Source organism: Delphinus delphis, chromosome X (genome assembly GCF_949987515.2).
Source record: "Delphinus delphis chromosome X, mDelDel1.2, whole genome shotgun sequence".
NCBI classification, from domain to species: Eukaryota; Metazoa; Chordata; class Mammalia; order Artiodactyla; family Delphinidae; genus Delphinus; species Delphinus delphis.
The window spans coordinates 17,672,131-17,695,387 of NC_082704.1; the positions used below are offsets into that span (position 1 = coordinate 17,672,131).

General features: G+C 38.9%; 1 protein-coding gene across 4 annotated transcripts in view; it reads right to left on the minus strand.

The window, feature by feature from the left end:
* Window positions 1-5,692: 5,692 nt before the first annotated feature.
* SLC25A14 (solute carrier family 25 member 14) overlaps window positions 5,693-23,257 on the minus strand; it is a 34,159-nt gene continuing 16,594 nt past the window's right edge. For 3 of the 4 annotated variants that reach the window (XM_060002964.1, XM_060002966.1, XM_060002965.1), the window contains 4 exons: window positions 20,237-20,361; window positions 19,306-19,441; window positions 7,125-7,205; window positions 5,693-6,136 (listed from right to left, as the gene is read on the minus strand). In XM_060002964.1, coding sequence (XP_059858947.1) covers window positions 6,095-6,136; window positions 7,125-7,205; window positions 19,306-19,441; window positions 20,237-20,361 — 384 coding nt within the window. In that variant the 3' untranslated portion in view covers window positions 5,693-6,094. Of the gene's footprint in view, window positions 6,137-7,124; window positions 7,206-17,157; window positions 17,234-19,305; window positions 19,442-20,236; window positions 20,362-23,257 lie in introns of those variants that run through there. The other variant, XM_060002967.1, reaches the window with a different exon arrangement.

Sequence of the window (23,257 nt, forward strand, 5' to 3'; positions counted from 1 at the left end):
CCATCTACCTACCCCACAAGCATTTATTGAGGGCTAGGTGCTAAAACTACTCCAGCTTTCCTGGATTTCTTTTAGAGCTATATATTGATGTATGCATGATGTTCATTATTTTTTTTCTGATTATAAAAGCAATTTTTTTCATTTTAGAAATTTTTGAATATACAGAAAATCATAAAGTTACCCATAATTATACCACCCAGAGATGATCACTGTTATTTTCCTTCATCTGTTTTCTTCACTTAATATTATATTGTGCTATTTTCCTATGTCATTAAGCTTTCTTCAAAAATATGAGTTCTAAGGGTTGCATGTTTTTCAACATGAGTATATAATATTTTAACCATTTTTCTATAGTTGTACATTTATGTTATTTCCAATTTCTCACTGTTATAATACCACTGTAAATACCCTTGTATATAAATCTTTGACATGTCTGTTTAATCCCCTAAGATAAAATTCTCCAAAGTAGTATTACTAGGTCAAGGAGCATTAAACACTTATAAGAATTCTGATTCATACTTTTGCTGGCCTTTCTTGAAAGGTAATGTTTCCCTAGGATATTTGCTATGAGAAGTCAAAAGTGAGCCATAAATGAACAGACCACAGTGATATGAATATCTCAAAGAAATAAAAGTGCATGGCTTCCTGAAAGCATAAACCATACCAAGGGGGCTGACCAGTTTTTTTTTTTTAACAAAAGGAAACCTGTTGCTATGCCCTACTGCTAGAGTTAATCTGCAAATCCAGAATTCTGGACTAATGGGACACAGCAGTCTAACAACACCCCTCACAGGACAACTGCATCATTGATACAGCATCGTGTGATATACAGATACCAATTTCAGTGTGTTTTCACTCTTAAAATCTTCTGATAGTGGCTTTGTGCAATACCATGAAATGCTAAATAGGCACGAGAATATGAAAATATGATCACATGGAGCCAGGAGCCAGGTCTTGATGCAGCTGAAGCCTCAAAGCCATGGTCTCGCAGCCTTGCTGACCAGGAAAGATGTGCTCCACCTAATGGATCCACTGTGGCAGGGTGAAGTGTGGGAGAGCTTAACATGCTACTAGCCAGCCATATGTTCACTGGATTTACAAGCTGTTGGGACCATAAGCAGCCACTGAGCTCAAAGAGCCCTCTCATGAGGAGTCCTAGAAACAACTAATGCAGCTGCTAAGGGTCTCAGAGTCTGTTTTAATGCACAAAGCAGCTCCTGTTTCTTTCAAAATGCCTTCTACACAACGGCACGGGCAGAATTCATTTGCTCCAAAGCTCCAGAGGGACTAAAATCAGACCAAGAACCTGGGGGCTGGGGGGTTCTCTAATTTTTTAGGTTTCTTTTCATTTGGTGGATGTTACCCAATAGTTCCATGATTGAATTATATTTCCCATTTAATATAATAAATCCATATTGGTTCCAGTTCTATCTCAACTGAGTTGACATTATGGCACTAAAAAGATGATGAACATGCTGAGATAACAGTCATTGGCCCAGTAAAATGCCATGCTGTCTTACAAAACTGTTCATTGTGCTTTTACCACTCATAATAGTTCTGCGGATTTGCCCACTGAGCCATTCGACAAATACTAAAGCACATCCTATGGAAGAGCAAACTGATGTCATCTCAGTCATCTCTGTCATCTCAGAGGTGGTTTAAAAAGTAAGAAAACTGAACCAAGAAATTAGAGCTGAATGGCTGTGGGGTTATTTCAAATGTGGAAAACGGGCTCATGATCCAAAATTCCAACTACCACTTTAAGATTACCAGGTCCCTTAGTAATCTTATGCAATGATGTGTTAAATTGTTTTTCTTATTTGCTAAATAAACGGGAGAGCCAAGGATGCATGAAGAGTGTTTATAATGAGTTAGGCACAGCCCCTAATACAACTGAATTCTGATGCTAATCTGAGACACTGGATAGACAGAAGAGATATCCTTTACTGAAACCTCAGGAATTAAGATTAATGCGAGTGGCCATGCTAACTGAGAAGATATGAAGATCAAAAATATTATCCCTTAAGGGATATGTTTTAGTGAATAGAAAAGAAGTATTTATAATCAGGTTCTTAGAAGTTTAATCATTCCTCCCATAAATTTATAAGCCTAACAACAGACTTCTTTGCACAGGAGGAAAGAGGGTGAGAAGTCTAGTCCCATGTTCAAATTACTCAATTTGAAATTAGTGAGACCTGGGACTTCCCTGGCAGTCCAGTGGTTAAGACTTCACCTTCCAATGCAGGGGGTGCGGGCCAGGGAGCTAAGATCCCACATGCCTCGGGGCCAAAAAACAAAACATAAAACAGAAGCAATATTGTAACAAATTCAATAAAGACTTTAAAAAAAAGAAATCAGTGACATCTGTTCTTCAATAAATAGTATTACATACAACAAGAACAAACTCCTGTGTGTATGGTATGCTCACTTAGACTGGGGAGGAAGAGGGGGATAGTGAGGAAGGAGGTCATGGAGAAGAAAGGCCAACAAAGGAAACATAAGGAAGCAGTAGAAAGTGGAGAATAAGAAGAAAATGATATATTTGCAGTCACAGGTCTCCAGGAAAGTAATTTAAATCTAGTCTTACAGTTAAGTGTCAAAGAGTGATCAACCACAACGACCATTGACCTTCTTTCTCCCAGGGTGCTATAAAGACAGGGGAACTAATGAAATCAGTATTCTTTACTGCTCACCTGCCATAAACTTTAAGTGACCCTGGACAAGGCTAAGTCAGTACACCTCTAGCATGGTGATTATAAGCATGGGCTCATGACCCAGATGGCCTGGGTTAGAATCCTGGTTCTGCCATTTCCTAGGAATGAAGTTTTTACCTTTCTGTGCCTCAGTTCCTCACCTGAAAAATAAGAATAGTACCTATCTCATAGGATCGTTGAAAGGATGTAAACAGTTTTATAAACATAATACACTTAAAACAGTATCTGGCACATAAAAGCTTTATAAGCCACTTTGGAAGATAGTTTAGCAGTTTCTTACAAAGCTAAACATATGCTTACCATACAATCCAGCAATTGCACTCCTTGGTATTTAACCAAATGAGCTGAAAACTTGTGTCCACATAAACGCCTGCAAATGAATATTTATAACAGCTTTATTCATAACTGCCAAAACTTGGAAGCAACCAAGACGTCCTTCCGTAGGTGAATGGATAAATATACTGTGGTACATTCAGAAAGAAAAAAGAGAAAATGAGCTATAAAGCCATGAAAAGACATGGAGGAACCTTAAGTATATATTACTAAGTGATATATACTTATATATAGTATAGCCCATATAAGCCTAAGAAGGCTACATACTGTTTGATTCCAACTATATGACACTCTGGAAAAAGCAAAACCATAGAGACAGTAAAATGATCAGTGGATTCTGGGGGTTTAGGGGAGAGGGAAGACTGAATAGGCAGAGCACAGAGGATTTTTAGGATAGTGAAACTATTCTGTATGATACTATAATGGTGCATACATGTCATTATACATTTGTCAAAACCCACAGGATGTATAACACTGAGAGTGAACCCTAATATAAATGATGGATGTGAACTGATAATGATGTGCCAATGTAGGTTCATTGACTGTAACAAATTAATCACCCTGGGTGAGGAATTTTGATCAAGGGGAAGCTGCATGTATGCGGGGGTAGGAGGTACACGGGAAATCTCTGTATCTTCCACACAATTTTGCTACGAATCTAAAACTTCTCTAAAAAATTAAGTCTATTAAAATTTATTTTGAAAAGGTAGTACTTTAGATTGACAATTAAGAAGACACTGTGGGGTGGTAGAATGAGACAGAGAAGGAATCTGATAACTATGTGCTGGCCTCAAATCTGCCATAATCAGGCTATGTGACTTAGGACAAATTTTCTTAGCTTTTCTGGACCCTATTTTGTCTACCTGTACAAAAAGGGGAGTAAAGCTCAGTGGGGCTTAACCTTGTTTGGGTTGCTCCCTTCCAGGCTACCCTCCACACAAGGATTATCTTCCTAAAAAATAAAAGCTGGTTATATTATTCCCTATTTTAAACTTCCTTTGCCTGGCCCCTCCCTCCAGGATAAAAGCCAAACTCTTTCTTAGGATATATAGAGACCCTTCACAATTTGACCCTTTTGGCCACACTATTCTAATTTCCTTTCATTCTAGTCCATATTTCTTTTTTTTAAATTAACATTACTTTTCTGTTTTCAAATCACCTTACTTTTAAAAAATATTTATTTAGGCTGCACCAGATCTTTTTTTTAATTAATTAATCTATTTATTTATTTTTGGTTGCGTTGGGTCTTTGTTGCTGCGCACGGGCTTTCTCTAGTTACGGTGAGTGGGGCTACTCTTGGTTGTGGTGTGCGGGCTTCTCATTGTAGTGGTTTCTCTTGTTGCAGAGCACGGGCTTTAGGCGCGTGGACTTCAGTAGTTGTGGCGCGTGGGCTCGGTAGTTGTGGCGCACAGGCTTAGTTGCTCCGCGGCATATGGGATCTTCCTGAACCAGGGCTCGAACCCATGTCCCCTGCATTGGCAGGCGGATTCTTAACCACTGCGCCACCAGGGAAGCCCTGCACCAGGGCTTAGTTGCAGCACGTGGGCTCTTAGTTGTGGCATATGGACTTCTTAGTTGTGGCATACATGCGGGATCTAGTTCCCCGACCTGGGATCGAACCCAGACCCCCTGCATTGGGAGGGCGCAGCCTTAGCTACTGGACCACCAGGGAAGTCCCTAGCCCATATTTCTTTACAAGTGCTTCTCAAAGTGTAATCTAAGGATCACCCTCCATCAAGTGCCTATGACAAAAGCAAATGCCTTTGCCCCAAATAAGGTTAGGATCTCAGGTGACAGGGTGCAAGAATCTACATTTTCACAAGATCTCCAGGTGATTCTGCCTCAGGTGGTATTTGAAAACCATAACCCTTTATTTCAGCCATGTTGAAATTTCCCCCATTCCCCTGCCTGGAATGTCCTTCCCTGCCTTATCTACCTGGTAACATCTGCTTTTTAGCACAACTGTCACCTCCACTATGAAGCCTTTGGCCAATCCCCTAGGTAATTGTCTGTTTCCTCCTCTGTGCTTCTACAGCACTTAGTTCATCTCTCAGACAGTACTTAGTACCTACTGTACTGTACTTAGTACCTACTTACATGTCTGTTTCTTCTACTATAATGTGACCTTGAAATCAGAGACTATGTTTTAATTTATTTTTACATCCCCAGCATCTAAGACATAATAGATAACAATAAATGTTTGTTGAACAAATGAATGAATGGATAAAGATGAAGAACTAAAGTATTCATCTCACAAATATTTGAGTGCCTACAATGTGGTAGGCACTATTCTGGTACAAGAAAGTAGCCAGAACTTTTTGCCTGTAAGACAATTAGAACCCTGCACACAGGGTTCTATCTTAAGCCTCTTTCAGCATTTTATCTGTGGAAACTTCCAAATGAGCCCCTTGTTTGTTTATGCATTCTTTAGGATAGAACCACTTGTCTGATGTTTACAAGTGGCCTTATGACAATGAATGGCAATGGGAAAGCACAATGTACTTAGTCCATTCCCATAAATGTGCTTTGGGAGTCCAGACTCAACTTCATAGTCACCTTCTCTTTATTGCTTTCTGGAGAATATAATATAAAGATTTGGCAAATGAGAAAACAGTAAATGAAGACAAAGCCAAAGTTATTCTGCCAATAAATACTTTAATGAGAACCGAGGTCTGTAACATAAATAGCAGTAACTGCCCTGGCCTATGCCTTCTGCTCTAGCCCAAGTCTGGGGCTAACAAACTACATTTAACCCACATTTGAAGAGAAGGTCATTTTGAGTGTCATCTATCAGTATCCATCTTCACAGAAGATACCAATCTGGGGCCAGAGTCTCAGTGTTAATACTCCCTCTCAGGGAAAAGTTCACATGGCAACACAAACACATGAGCAATTTTGAACCATCCTATCGTTCTTCCATCAGGAGGGCCTTGGGAGACCAATGATTCAGTAAACACTTACAACTTTGTCAAAATACATTAGAACACAGAAAAAGGGAAAAGAAGAGTAGAAAGGTTGGCAGGGCTTGACTCACATATATTCAGTCCTTAGATTTGAAGCCTCTTGAGCTGCTCGTATGTAATAAAAAACTGAAGAGTAAGTCATGGAAGATCACTGGGATGATACTGAAAGTCAAACCCAGTTCTAAAATTGTGCATTGCATTCTCTTAAATTGAGGTACTTAGTCTGTGCTATTCTAAGTTGCATTTGTTTTAAAAGTCTTTTTTAAAACAATATCTAGCAAATCAAGCATGTGTTGAGTGCCCACCATGTGCCAATTTTGATTGCTGGCATTTAGCAATATAAACATATTAAAATTCTAACATATTTATATTCTTCAGGGGCAAACAGGCCATACACACACACACACACACACACACACACACACAAATATCCAAGAACATCAACGACATATAATTCAGTGCTAGAGTAACTGTTACAGACATTAGGCGATCAGAGGAATCCCAAGGAGGGAGGGAGATACTATCTCCATTAACCTATAGACTCCACAAGGGCAAGGATTACTTTTCAACCCTTAAGTGCTCACCACTGTACAAACACCACCACACACACTATCCAACTCATGGCTCTTCCCATAGGAGGCACTCAAACACAGCTAAAGGAAGGAGGGTCATCCATGAGGAAGGAGCCCTGCTTCGCTCTGGATTCTTTTGCTCTATGAGTGTTTTCTGTCTTATTATTTCCCCAGCTATTTTAGTCATACACTTAGGGGTAGGAAATATGGATTACCTCAGCATGGACCTTCCTGTGGACATCTCCTAGCAGGGTTTCCCAAAACTTCCTAGCCCCTTCCAGATTTGGCTGTGTTTGTTGTTGTTGTTTGTTTTAAAGAGGAAAAGAAACTTTGGCATTTCTTTTCTAATCCCTTTAGTTTGTATTAGACTCCAACTGAAAGCCATTTCTGTACTTAGTTCCACCCACAGTGGTCACCATTAGAATGCTTGAGTAGATTCTCACTTGCCTAAAGGCTTCAATAATCAAATTTTCCTTCCTATAGCCTAGAATTACCTGGGAGCTTGAAGCATGTACTTCCATTCTCATGTTCCAAAAGGATACAATGATGTTCCAGGGTCCAAGTCGAAGCCAGTTAGGCCAAAATCCTTTATAGAGTGCAAAAAAGCCCTCATGTTTCCACATCTGACGGAAAGATATAATAAAAAAATGAGTGAATTCTCCTTACATTTTACATCTGACAATTACTTTTATTTTAGTACTCATCTTCCATGCCCCTCCCCAACAACTTAGAATCCATGAATGGTCCTTTTTCTAAAGACATACATTTTGTGTTCTAAATCCACCCACCCACTCATTCAACAAGTATTTACTAAGGACCTACAATATGCAAAGTATTCTTCTCCATGTTGGGATAATAGTAATAATAGTAAACAAGAGAGAAAGTGTCTGTGTTAGCCAGCCTCCAAGATGGCCCCCAATGAAAGCCAACTCCAGTTATTCACACCCTTGTGTAGTCCCTCCCACAACATATCAGGATTGGTCTGTGTCACCAATAGAGTATGGCAGTAGTGAACGTACGTCACCGCCAATGCTATGCTATAAACGTTTTGTATATAATAAGGTTTTGCCTTGTTCTGTCTTTGATCATTTACTCTGGAGGAAGCCAGCTGCCATGTCATGAAGAGAAGCCCATGTGGTGAGAGACTAAGCCCTCCAGCCAACAGCCAGAGAGGAACAAAGCCTTCCTGCTGACAACTACATGAGTGATCCTTGAAGCAGATGTCCCAGCCCCAGTCAAGCCTTCAGATGATTTCAACCCTAGCTGACATCCGGACTATTACCTCATGAGAGAGCCTAAGCTGAAATCATTCAGCTAAGCTGCCTCTGAATTCCTAACCCACAGAAACTGTGACATAATAAATGCATGTTGTATTAAGGCACTGAGTTTTGGAGTTATTTGTTACACAGCCACAGATAACATACATTCCCTGCCCTCATGGAGTGCATACTCTAGTGGACCTGACAAACGAATACATAAATTGATATATATTATATTCACAAATAATAAGTACTAATAAGACAACTAAAGCAGAGTAGGGGAAGAGGAGTTGGGCAAGTCACTGTCCTTCTCTGAATCTGTTTCATCACTGTAAATTCTGTGTATGTAATGCCATGGATGACCTCATGTGAATGACCAGAGGATTAGATGAGGAATAGTGTAAAATGCTTTGAGTTTAAGTTTTCTGTTTTATACACTGTAGGTCCTACATACGCCAACTGAGTGGTTATTAGAATTAAATGACACAGAGATTGGTTCAAGATGGCAAAATAGAAGGACATGTGCTCACTCCCTCTTGTGAAAGCACCAGAATCACAACTAACTGCTGAACAATCATAGACAGGAGACACTGGAACTCACTAAAAAAGATACCCCACATCCAAAGACAAAGGAGAAGCCGCAATGAGATGGGAGGAGGGGTGCAATCACAATAAAATCAAATCCCATAACTGCTGGGTGGGTAACTCACAAACTGGAGAACACTTATATCACATAAGTCCACCCATTGGAGTGAAGGTTCTGAGCCCCACGTCAGTTCCCAACCTGGGGATCCAGCAACGGGAGAAGGAATTCCTAGACAATCAGACTTTGAAGCCTAGCGGGATTTGATTGCAGGACTTCGACAGGACTGGGGGAATCATAGAGACTCCACTCTTGGAGGGCACACACAAAGTAGCGTGTGCATCAGGGTCCAGGGGAAGGAGCAGTGGCCCCATAGGAGACTGAACCAGACCTACCTGCTACTGTTGGAGGGTCTCCTGCAGAGGCGGGGAGTGGCTGTGGCTCACCGTGGGGACAAGGACACTGGCAGCAGAACTTCTGGGAAGTACTCCTTGGCGTGAGCCCTCCCAGAGTCCACCATTAGCCCAACCAAAGAGCCGGGTAGGCTCCAGTGCTGGGTCGACTCAGGTCAAACAACCAACAGGGAGGGAACCCAACCCCACCCATCAGTAGACAAGTGGATTAAAGTTTTACTGAGCTCTGCCCACCAGAGGAACAGCCAGCTCTACCCACCACCAGTCCTTCCCATCAGGAAGCTTGCACAAGCCTCTTAGATAGCCTCATCCACCAGAGGGAAGACAGCAGAAGCAAGAAGAACTACAATTCTGCAGCCTGTGGAAGGAAAACCACATTCACAGAAAGATAGACAAAATGAAAAGGCAGAGGACTTTGTACCAGATGAAGGAATAAGACAAAACCCCAGAAAAACAACTAAAAGAAGTGGAGATAGGCAACCTTCCAGAAAAAGAATTCAGAATAATGATAGTGAAGATGATCCAGGACCTCGGAAAAAGAATGGAGGCAAAGATCGAGAAGATGCAAGAAAAGTTTAACAAACACCTAGAAGAATTAAAGAACAAACAAAGAGAGATGAACAATACAATAACTGAAATGAAAAATACACTAGAAGGAATCAAGAGCAGAATAACTGAGGCAGAAGAATGGATAAGTGACCTAGAAGACAGAAATGGTGGAATTCACTGCTGTGGACCAGAATAAAGAAAAAGAATGAAAAGAAATGAAGACAGCCTAAGAGACCTCTGAGACAACATTAAACGCAACAACATTTGCATTATAGGGGTCCCAGAAGGAGAAGAGAGAGAGAAAGGATCCGGGAAAATATTTGAAGAGATTATAGTCAAAAAATTCCCTAACATGGGAAAGGAAATAGCCACTCAAGTCCAGGAAGCGCAGAGAGTCCCAGGCAGGGTAAACCCAAGGAGAAACAGGCCGAGACACATAATAATCAAACTGAAAAAAATTAAAGACAAACAAAACTTATTGAAAGCAACAAGGGAAAAATGACAAATAACATACAAGGGAACTCCCATAAGGTTAACAGCTGATTTCTCAGCAGAAGCTCTACAAGCCAGAAGGGAGTGGCACGGTATATTTAAAGTGATGAAAGGGAAGAAACTACAACAAAGATTACACTACCTGGCAAGGATCTCATTCAGATTTGATGGAGAAATCAAAAGCTTTACAGACAAGCAAAAGCTAAGAGATTCAGAATCACCAAACCAGCTCTACAACAAAAGCTAAAGGAACTTCTCTAAGTGGAAAACACAATAGAAGAAAAGGAACTACAAAAAAGAACCCATATAGCACAGGGAGATTAGCTCGGTGCTTTGTGAACACCTAGAGGGGTGGGATAGTGAGGGTGGGAGGGTGACGCAAGAGGGAGGAGATACGGGGATATATGTATACGTATAGCTAATTCATTTTGTTACAAAGCAAACTAACACCATTGTAAAGCAATTTTACTCCAATAAAGATGTTAAAAAAAACAAACCAATAACAATTAAGAAAATGGTAATAGGAACATACATATCGATAATTACCTTAAACGTGAACGGATTAAATTCTCCAACCTAAAGACACAGGCTAGCTGAATGGATACAAAAACAAGACCCATATATATACTGTCTACAAGAGACCCACTTCAGATCTAGGGACAAATACAGACTGAAACTGAGGGGATAGAAAAAGATTCCATGCAAATGGAAATCAAAAGAAAGCTGGAGTAGCAATACTCATATCAGATAAAATAGACTTTAAAATAAAGAATGTTACAAGAGACAAGGAAGGACACTACATAATGATCAAGGGATCAATCCAAGAAGAACATATAACAATTATAAATATACATGCACCCAACATAGGAGCACCTCAATACATAAGGCAACTGCTAACAGCTATAAAAGAGGAAATCGACAGTAACACAATCATAGTGGGGGACTTTAACACCTCACTTACACCAATGTTCAGATCATCCAGACAGAAAATTAATAAGGAAACACAAGCTTTAAATGACACAACAGACCAGATAAATTTAATTGATATTTATAGGACATTCCACCCAAAAACAGCAGATTACACTCTCTTCTCAACTGCACATGGAATATTCTGAAGGATAGATCACATCCTGGGTCACAAATCAAGCCTTGGTAAATTTAAGAAAACTGAAATCATATCAAGCATCTTTTCCGACCACAAAGCTATGAGATTAGAAATCAATTACAGGGGAAAAAACGTAAAAAACACAAACACATGGAGGCTAAACAATATGCTACTAAATAACCAAGAGATCACTGAAGAAATCAAAGAGGAAATAAAAAAATACCTAGAAACAAATGACAAGGATAACACGATGACCCAAAACTTATGGGATGCAGCAAAAGCAGTTCTAACAGGGAAGTTTATAGCAATACAATCCTACCTCAGGAAACAAGAAAAATCTCAAATAAGCAACCTAAACTTACACCTAAAGCAATTAGAGACAGAAGAACAAAAAACCCCTTAAGTTAGCAGAAGGAAAGAAATCATAAAGATCAGACCAGAAATAAATTAAAAAGAAATGAAGGAAACAATAGTAAAGATCAATAAAACTAAAAGCTGGTTATTTGAGATGCTAAACAAAATTGATAAACCTTTAGCCAGACTCATCAAGAAAAAGGGAGAGGACTCAAATCAGTAGAATTAGAAATGAAAAAGGAGAAGTTACAACAGACACCGCAGAAATACAAAGCATCATAAGAGACTACTACAAGCAACTCTATGCCAATAAAATGGACAACCTGGAAGAAATGGACAAATTCTTAGAAAGATATCACCTTCCAAGACTGAACCAGGAAGAAACAGAAAATATGAGCAGACCAATCACAAGTAATGAAATTGAAACTGTGATTGAAAATCATCCAACAAAGAAAAGTCCAGGACCCGATGGCTTCACAGGTGAATTCTATCAAACATTTAGAGAAGAGCTAACACCCATCCTTCTCAAACTCTTCCAAAAAATTGCAGGAACACTCCCAAACTCATCCTATGAGGCCACCATCACCCTGATACCAAAACCAGACAAAAATGCTACAAAAAAAAGAAAGTTACAGGCCAATATCACTCATGAATATAGATGCAAAAATCCTCAACAAAATACTAGCAAACAGAATCCAACAGCACATTAAAAGGATCATACACCATGATCAAGTGGGATTTATCCCAGGGATGCGAGGATTCTTCAATATATGGAAATCAATCAATGTGATACACCATATTAACAAACTGAAAAATGAAAACCATATGTTCATCTCAATAGATGCAGAAAAAGCTTCTGACAAAATTCAACACCCATTTTTGATAAAAACTCTCCAGAAAGTGGGCATAGAGGGAAACTACCTCAACGTAATAAAGGCCATATATGACAAACCCACAGCAAAGATCATTCTCAATGGTGAAAAACTGAAAGCATTTCCTCTAAGATCAGGAAAAAGACAGGGATGTACACTCTCGCCACTATTATTCAACACAGTTTTGGACGTCCTAGCCACGGCAATCAGAGAAGAAAAAATAAAAGGAATACAGATTGGAAAAGAAGAAGTAAAACCGTCACTGCTTGCAGATGACATGATACTATACATACAGACTCCTAAAGATGCCACTAGAAAACTACTAGAGCTAATCAATGAATCTGGTAAAGTTGCAGGATACAAAATGAATGCACAGAAATCTCTTGCATTCCTATGCACTAATGAAAAATCTGAAAGAGAAATTAAGGAAACATTCCCATTTACCACTGCAACAAAAATTATAAAATACCTAGGAATAAACCTACCTAAGGAGACAAAAACCTGTATGCAGAAAACTATAAGACACTGGTGAAAGAAATTAAAGATGATACCAACAGATGGAGAGATATACCATGTTCTTGGATTGGAAGAATCAATATTGTGAAAATGACTATACTACCCAAAGCAATCTACAGATTCAATGCAATCCCTATCAAATTACCACTGGCATTTTTTACAGAACTACAACAAAAAATCTTAAAACTTGTATGGAGACACAAAAGACCCCGAATAGCCAAAGCAGTCTTGAGGGAAAAAAATGGAGCTGGAGGAATCAGACTCCCTGACTTCAGACTATACTACAAAGCTAGAGTAATCAAGACAATATGGTACTAGCACAAAAACAGAAAGACAGATCAATGGAACAGGATAGAAACCCCAGAGATAAACCCATGCACCTACGGTCAACTAATCTATGACAAAGGACGCAAGGATATACAGTGGAGAAAAGACGATTTCTTCAATAAGTGGTGCTGGGAAAACTGGACAGCTATATGCAAAAGAAGGAAATTAGAACACTCCCTAAAACCATACACAAAAATAAACTCAAAATGGATTAAAGAGCTAAATGTAAGACCAGACACTATAAAACTCTTAGAGGAAAACATAGGAAGAACACTCTTTGACATAAATCACAGCAAGATCGGTTTTGATCCACCTCCTAGACTAATGGAAATAAAAACAAAAATAAACAAATGGGACCTAATGAAACTTAAAAGCTTTTGAACAGTAAAGGAAACTACAAACAAGATGAAAAGACAACCTTCAGAATGGGAGAAAATATTTGCAAACAAATCAACGGACAAAGCCTTAATCTCCAAAATATATAAACAGCTCATGCAGCTCAATATTAAAACAACAAACAACCCAATCCAAAAATGGGCAGAAGACCTAAACAGACATTCCTCCAAAGAAGACATACAGATCTCCAAGAAGCACATGAAAAGCTGCTAACATCACTAATTATTAGAGAAATGCAAATCAAAACTACAATGAGGTATCACCTCACACCATTTAGAATGGGCATCATCAGAAAATCTACCAACAACAAATGCTGGAGAGGGTGTGGAGAAAAGGAAACCCCCGGGCTTCCCTGGTGGCACAGTGGCTGAGAGTCCGCCTGCCAATGAAGGGGACACGGGTTCATGCCCCGGTCCAGGAAGATCCCACATGGCACAGAGCGGCTGGGCCCGTGAGCCATGGCCACTGAGCCTTCGCGTCCGGAGCCTGTGCTCCGCAACGGGAGAGGCCACAACAGTGAGAGGCCCGCATACCGCAAAAAAATAAAAATAAAAAAAAATAAATGGACCCATGCAGTTCAAACTCATGTTGCTCAAGTGTCAACTATACAATAAAATGTAACAAATGTGATACAGCCATACCACAGAATATTACCCAACCATAAAAAGGAACAAAGTACAGGCATACCTCATTTTATTGCACTTCACTTTACTACACTTTGCAGATAGTGGATTTTTAACAAATTGAAGGTTTGTGGCAACCCTGCATGGAGCAAGTCTATCAGCACCATTTTTCCAACAGCACTTGCTCATTTTGTATCTCTCTGTCACTTTTGGTAATTCTCGTCATATTTCAAACTTCTTCATTATATTATATTTGTTATCATGATCTGTAATCTTTGATGTTACTCTTGCAAAGAAATGACTCACTGAAGGCTCAGATGATGGTTAACATTTTTTAGCAAATCAAGGTATGTACATTGTTTTTTTTAAGACAATACTATTGCACACTTCATAGACTACTGTATAGCGTAAACATAATTTTTACATGCACTGGGAAACCAAAAAGTTCATGTGACTTGCTTTATTGTGACATTTGCTTTATTGCGGTGGTCTGGAAGCACACCTCTGAGGTATGCCTGTACTGATACATGCTACAGCATGGATGAACCTTGAAACATTATGATAAGTGAAATGAGCCAGTCAAAAAGCTCACATAGGGCTTCCCTGGTGGCGCAGTGGTTGAGAGTCCACCTGCCAATGCAGGGGACACGGGTTCATGCCCCGGTCCGGGGGGATGCCGCATGCCGTGGAGCGGCTGGGCCCATGAGCCGTGGCCACTGGGCCCGCGCGTCCGGAGCCTGTGCTCCGCAACGGGAGAGGCCACAACAGTGAAAGGCCTGCATAACGCAAAAAAAAAAAAAAATGCTCACATATTGTATGGTTCCATTTATATAAGATATCCAGAATAGGCAAATCTACACAGATAAAAGTACATTAGTAGTTTCTTAGGGGTGGAAGACAGGGAGGTAATAGCTAAAGGGCACAGGGTTTCTTTTTGAGGTCATGAAAATGTTCTAAAATTGACTGTGGTGATGATGGTTGCACATATCCGTGAATATACCAAAAGCCTATTCACTCTGAATAGGTGAATTTTATGAATTCTATGAAGTTAAAGAAACATCAAAAAAGATGTTTTTTTAATTCAAAAAGAGTCATGTACCAAAATGTTCATTGCAGCTCTATTTACAATAGCCTGGAGATGGGAACAACCTAAGTGCCCATCATCGGATGAATGGATAAAGAAGATGTGGCACATATATACAATGGAATATTACTCAGCCATAAAAAGAAATGAAATTGAGCTATTTGTAATGAGGTGGATGGACCTAGAGTCTGTCATACAGAGTGAAGTGAGTCAGAAAGAGAAAGACAAATACCGTATGCTAACACATATATATAGAATTTAAGAAAAAAAATGTCATGAAGAACCTAGGGGTAAGACAGGAATAAAGACACAGACCTACTAGAGAACGGGCTTGAGGATATGGGGAGGGGGAAGGGTGAGCTGTGACAAAGCGAGAGAGAGGCATGGACATATATACACTACCAAACATAAGGTAGATAGCTAGTGGGAAGCAGCCACATAGCACAGGGAGATCAGCTCAGTGCTTTGTGACCACGTAGAGGGGTGGGATAGGGAGGATGGGAGGGAGGGAGACACAAGAGGGAAGAGATATGGGAACATATGTATATGTATAACTGATTCACTTTGTTGTAAAGCAGAAACTAACACACCATTGTAAAGCAATTATACCCCAATAAAGATGTTTAAAAAAAGATGTTTTTTAAAATATATTAAATGCTATGACAGAGCAAGTATACAGAACTACATACACATACACAGTTTAATGGTCAGGGAAGGCCTTTATGAAAAAATAATGCAATCTGAAGAATGAGTAGAAGCTAGCCGTCTAACAAAGTATATGGCATGGGTGAAAACTTGGGAATGAAAGAAAAGTCTGGTACTAGAACTTGTTCAGTATGTCTGGAATACAGAATAAAGGTAGCAAAGATAAGGCTGTAGAGGTAAAAAGGGGTCAAGTCATATGGACCTTGCATCAAAGAGAAGCCATTCAAGGGTTTTAATATAGAGGTAACAGGATGAGATTTGCAGCTGCTCATTTCTACATCAGAGATGAATGCATAATTCCATTCACCAAAGTGTTATGGCACTCTTATAGATAAAATAAAAATGTATGATGACAATAAAGAGCAAAGTTGTTTTAAAGAATTTTAATAGCAAGTAAGTGAATGAGTGAGTAAATATAAGTACTTAAAGGTTACTGTCAACATGAAAATATGTTTCTGACAATATCATACAGCATAGTGGTTACAAGTATAAACCCTGGAATCAAACAAACCCTGATTTAATCTCAGATCTGCCACTTATTAGGTATATAATCTTGGGTAAATACTTAGCTACTCTGAACCTGAGTTCTCTCCTATATAAAATGACAAAGATATTATCCACTCTATAGGGTTGCTGAGAGTTAAAGGATATACTCTAGTGTGTGGTACATAATAAGCATTCAATAAATGCTATCACTATATTACTATACCCTCTATCTCCTCTTAGCCAACCTTCTTGAAAGAGTATTTTATACTTGTCTACTCATCCTCACTTCCTATGTGTTTATCTGTCTCTTCCTATTAGAATTAAAATGTCATGAAGGCCAGGACTTATTTGTTCACCAACCTAGAACAGTACCTAGCACAGAAGACACAAACATTTTTGTAATGAATGAATGAATGATTAAACACACTCTTCAATGCACAGCAATCTGACTTTTACAAACACCAATCCAGCAAACCTCCTCTAGAAAATATTAAATCCAGCAGACACTTTGCAGTCCTTATACTGGATCTCTCTATTCCATTTAGCATTAAATAACTGCTCATCCCTTCTTGAAGCTCATTACTCCCTTGGCTTCTGTGACACTACTCGCTTGTAAGTTTCCTCGTATCTTCTGAACTGTTATCTTTTTTTCTTCTTTTTTTTTTTTTGGCCGCACCACATAGCTTGTGGGATTTTAGTTCCCCAACAGTGGACTGAACCCGCACCCTCAGCAGTGAAAGCGCAGAGTCCTAACCACTAGACCGCCAGGGAATTCCCTGAAGTGTTACCTTTTGGTGTCTCTCCTGGGTTCCTCGTCTGCCAAGCCCTTAAAAGTTGGTATTTCCCCAGAGTTCTTTCCTTGGTCCCACTTCTCTCTATACCAGTGACTGTCAAGTGGAAGGGTGAGCATGTCAGAAATAGAAAGGGGGTCTTTTGCCAAACTCTACTCCCCAGGGTATGAGAATCACTGCTTCTGTGAATCACTGTTAATGAATGGAAGGAGTTTTATAATACTCCAGTGTGCTAGGAAAGCAAAAAAGCTGTGAACTCCTCTACCTGCTCTCCTTGGCCTCCCCCTCCAGTTATGTAACACCTGTACACTACTGCTTCCCCAGGTTCTTATCTACACCCCTGAACTCTCCCCCAAGTTAAGACTAAGATATCCAAATATATTCACTGGGTGTTCCTCAAAATATCCAAAACTGTGATGTCTCCCACAAAACCTGCTCCTCTTCCTGTAATGCCTCTGTCAATGAATGTCACTACATGGTCACCAAGGCCAAAAACTGGGAAGTTATCTTTTTTTTTTTTGGGAAGTTATCTTTGACATCTTCTTTCTCCCACACCTCTCCACATCAAGTCAACAAAATCCTGTTGACTTTATCAACTAAATTATTCTCAACTCTATCCCCACTATTCATGCTCAAGTTCAGGCTCTCATCATCTCTTGCTCAGACTACTATAAGAGCCTTCTAATCAGTTTCCCTATCTCTAGGTCAGTGGTTCTCAAAGTGTGGTCCCAGACTAGGAGCATCAGTACTGCCTGGGAACTGGTTAGAAATGCAAATTCCCAGGTTCTTCTCCAAACTTATTGAATCAGAATCTGGTGATGGGGCCCAGCCACCTGCATTTTAACAAGCCTTCCAGGGGGTTCAGATGCATGTTAAAGTTTTAAGAACCACTGTTCCAGGCTTATCCCCTTAGATTAATGGTTTTCAACCTTGGGCGAACATTGCAATCACCTGAGGAGTTTTCAAAATACTGATAACCTGGCTCCCACCCCAGGCGTTCTGAGGTCATTGGTTTAAGGTGGGTGCAGAGCTGTGAATGTTCCCCAGGTGATTGCAGTGTGCATCTAAGATTGAGAACAACTGTCTCCACAAAGCCAGCGTGATCTATTTAAAACGTAGATCTGACCTGATTAAAATCTTTCAATAGCTCCTCATCAAGTAAAAGAATAAGTCCAAGCATCTCAGCATAGCATTCAATATCCTTTATAACCTAACTAACCCTCATCCACCAACATGAGGAAGGCACCACAGTGTGAAGAATGTTGGGTTGAAGCCAATGGTCTAAGTTGAAATCCCAGCTCTCCCACTTACTAGCTGTGAAACCTTGGGCAGGTTAGTTAATCTCTTAGCACTTCAGTATGCTGTACTGGTGAGGATTAAATGAATGAATACATGTAAGTCTCATTAGGACAGTCCCCGATACACAGTAAAGCACTCAACAGATGTGAGTTACTATTATTTTAGACGCTCCATCTACAGGAAACCTATCCCAAACTTCCAAATTGGACTAAAATTTCCTCCCATAGACCCCTGAGTTTATCACTTGACAAGATGTGTTGATTATCTGTTTGTATACATGTGGTACACTGTAATTTCTCTGTACGTACTAAAATGGTGCCTGATAGATAATAGTTGTTAACTAAACTGAGAAACCATATGACAATATCATATTTTAGCTCCAAATTTGTTTTTTGTAGAAGTATTATCATGAATAATTATATAATATATAATACATGTATGATATTCAGCTTCCTACAAACATAACATAGCAGAAACTTTCAAAGCCAAACCGTGAACAATAGTACAATGCTGAATGGAAACCAAGTACCAGATTTTCTATTATAGCATCTCTGCCTTGTCTGAAATGGGCAAATGTGGGATAATGTTAAGTCCTTTCTATCAGTAATTCCACATGGTGCTATTGATAAAAGTATCCTGCAGTCTTAAGCATTCAAACTGGAATAATAATATTAAGGACCACTGTGCATCAGCAGATTGCCAAGGAGACAGCTTTCCTACCTAGGAATTACTCTGAGAGGCTACTAAAAATAGACATAATGATTCTTCCACCTTCAGAATGAAATGCAGCAACTAAGAATAAAGACTGCAAGAAGGTCTGAGACATCAAAGAAAATTAAAAATACAATCCAAGTTCACAGTGTGCGTACCTTTAAAATACCATCCAAAGTGCCTTTGTAGAGGTCCACATGTCCCACAATTGCCCTCTGGTTCATCATGCGAGTTCGAACCACATCAACTGGATTGGAAGCCAGAGCCCCAGCCAAGCCGCATGTAAAGCTGGAACTAAAGATAAAAACTTTAAGAAGACAGACTGCCCCACTTCCACCTCTGCCCTCTTAAACTGAAATTAGTCCAAATATAAATGTACAATGAGTCAGACTCATCAGATAAAACCTGGCACTTGCCCTTTCATTACAATCTAAAAAGAAAGGAAATATTTACTAATCTTTACATTATTCAAAAGTTGTCCCCTTCACTTTTCAATCCAAAATTCAGATAGCCTTTTTTTTTAAGGGGACAGTTTATATAAGTCTAGCAAGTTCCCTAAGCAGGAAGTATTATGCATCATCTATTAGTTATGTACATTTTTCAAACCACAGCATCATACGCCAAATGCATTTGAGTAGTAAAATATCATAAAAGTTGCAAGATGAAGAAAACGTAGAATGAAATTAGCAACAGTCTTCAGCCCAAAACTGTGGTTTTGTTTCACAGGCCCTATAAAATTTCACCCTTTTATTCTGTTTCTCATTGAGAAAATTTGCTTTCTGATCCAAAATTAACCAAAGCAAATAACAGATGAGTTTATTAGATACAGAGGCTGTGTATGAACAAATGCAAATCCTACAGACCTCTGATAGGCTACTGTATTAGACACTGCCCCCAAGTACCAAAGTGCCCATAGCATCTGGAATCTCTGTACCTGTATCAGAAGGCTTGAAGTTCTGGTGATGAGAGAGAAAAAGGTATTTAGACCATATGTAGCCATTATCAATTCTACCTGAGGACTTCAGTGAAAGATGCTTTTTGTGCTTAAAGTACTAAATATATGGAATGAGTACAACCTATCATACTTACACAAAGTGAGTTAAGATTGTGTCTCCCACCACCCCTGATAATATTAAGTGCTTCTTCGTAATGTCATAGACTGGTAGCTCTACTCCCACAACGATGGCAGCCCGCTGAGCAGTTGGGACAACACCCTACAAAACATAAGTGACATGAGACACCAAGGAAATACACTGGTAGTGACATAAGTCTAAAAGTGAACAAAGTAAGTCAGGAATTAAAAACTAACAGAAAAAATCCAAGTCTGAAGTATAGGGGTTATTACTCCTTCAAATCAATAGCTAATACTGGAACATTTATAAATTTCCAATTCACTTACTGTACTAAAAAATAAAACCATTGATATGACACCCAAAGCACAAGCAACGAAAGAAAAAATAGATAAATGGGACTTTATCACAATTAAACATTTTTGTGATTCAAAGGATACCATCAAGAAAGTGAAAAGACAACCCACACAACGGGAGAAAATATTTGCAAATCATATATCTGGACTAGTATATATCATATATTATACATGGACTAGTATCCAAAATAAAGAACTCTTACAACACAATAATAAAAAGACAAACAACCCAATTAAAAAATGGGCAAAAGATCTAAATAGACATTTCCCCAAAGAAGATAAACACTTATACACTGCTGGTGGGAATACAATATATGGCAGCCACTGTGATAAACACTTTGGCAATTCCTCAAAAGTTAAACATAGAATTACTACATGACCCAGCAATTTCACATCTAGATACATACCCAAGAAAATTATAAACATATATTTATCCAAAAACTTGTACATGAATGTTCATAACAGCATTATTCATAATAGCCAAAAAGTACAAACCACCCAAATGCTTATTAATTGATGAAGGGATAAACAAAATGTGGTATATACATACAATGGAATTATTATTCAGCCATAAAAAGAAATGAAGTACTGATAAATGCTAAAACATAGATGAACTTAAAAACAGTACGTTAAACTAAAGAAGCCAGTCATAAATGCCACATATTGTATAATTCCATTTACAAGAAATGCCAGAATTGGTAAATCTATAGAGACAGAAACTAGATTAGTGGTTGTCTAGGTTTGGGAAGGTTGGAGGTCATGGGAAGTGACCATTAATGGATATGGGGTTTCTTTTTGTGGTGATAAAAATGTTCTAAACTTAGACAGTGGTGATGGTTGCACAAGTCTGTGGATATCCAAAAAACATTAAATTGTACACTTTAAGATGGCAAATTTTTATGGTATATGAATTATCTCAATAAAGATGTTATTAAAAATAAAACCAGGAAGCAAAAGTCAGTAGGGAGAAAAGAGCTTTCAAGTTTATTTCACAGAATTTAGGATGTGCAGAAAGGACACACTAGGATGACAGCAAACGTATGATGCAGCCAGGGAGAAGGCCAAGGCAAAGGAGTACCTCCTTATGAGTCCTCCTGTGATAACACTACCAGCTTTTCACTCACTAGTACAGTATTCCTATCACAGCTCACGTTACAACATAGGGCTGCCAGAGCATTAAAAGTCCTGTTTTTGAAGAATATGAATGATACGAGAAAATGCCTACAACGCTGAAGAAGGTAAGACATAAAATTACTTATAGTATTATTCTAACTTTAGGGGAAAAGGTATACAAACACATGTCAAATTTTTGTAAAAATTTTCACAAGGAATGTTTTACTTTTACAATTGTGTTTAAATTTAAATATCATTTAAAAAACTGAAAATAATATACGATGGGGAACAACTGCTTTCTGTGATACCTGTTATAATTAAAGAGTTCAGTCATCTCTAAATTCCCAAACTCCATTTATAAAGTGGAAGTGAGGTAGCTGTGCTGTCATCAGGAGATGTTTGATTCTGCTGATCAGGCTGGCTGGCCCAGCAGTACCTTCCTCTCTGATCCTTCCACCTGCTCAACTCTGTTAGAAGATGGCCTCAGAAGACTAATTTGGTGAACCGTAAGGCCCCACGGGCTGAATTCAGGTCACAGACATGTTTTGTGTGGCCTACACAGTGTTTCTTAAAAGGCTGAATTAGCTGTCAACATAAAACAAAAACAAAACCACAGGAATGGTTATTTCACACAGGAATGCAAATTTCCAGCTTCTCTTGAAAGCCCAGAAAATTTGGCCACACTGGATTCACGTGGTGTACGACAGCAATGAACAGGGCAAGTGCTCTCCAGTTCACTACTCTACTATCTGTCCAACTCTGACTTAAGTGCCAGTTACTCTTTATTACTGTACTCCTGTTGTTATTTCTTACAATGGAGTTTGGAAGAAAGTGAAGTGTTTCCAGTGAAAGTGAAATGTTTCCAGTAGCCATGTTACAATCAAAGCAGGAAAACAAAATACAGACATGTGTTTGAAGAAAAATGTAAACATATTTCCTTGTTGAAATGAAAAAAAGATTCCCATATTTTAATATGTAAATAATACATGTCTGTGTCAAAAGAATACATAACACAATATACTTCACTTCTCCTTACATGCCTGGATGAAGTAAGTAGCCTGGATCATAAAAGTAGCTATGTTCAGTTCCTCAAAAAATTAAACAGAGAATTACCATACAATCCAGCAATCCTACTTTTGGGTACATACACAAAAGAATTGACATCAGTCTTGAAGAGGTATCTGCACATCCATGTTCACAGCAGCATTATTCACAAGAGCCAAGATACAGAAACAAACTAAATGTCCATTAATGTATGAATGGATTAACAAAATGTAGTATACGCATATAATGGAATGTTATTCAGCCTTAAAAAGGAAATTCTGACACATGTGACAACATGAATGAACCTTGAGGACATTATGCTAAGTAAGGACATTATGCTAAGAAATAAGCCAGTAATAAAAAGACAAACTGTATGATTCCACTTATATGAGGTACCCAGAACCATCAAATTCATAGAGAGATAATAAAAGGTTGGTGGCCAGGGGCTAGGGGAAGAGGAAATACGGAGTTGTTGTTTAATGGGTACAGAGTTCCAGTTTTGCAGGATGAAAAGAATTCTGGAGACT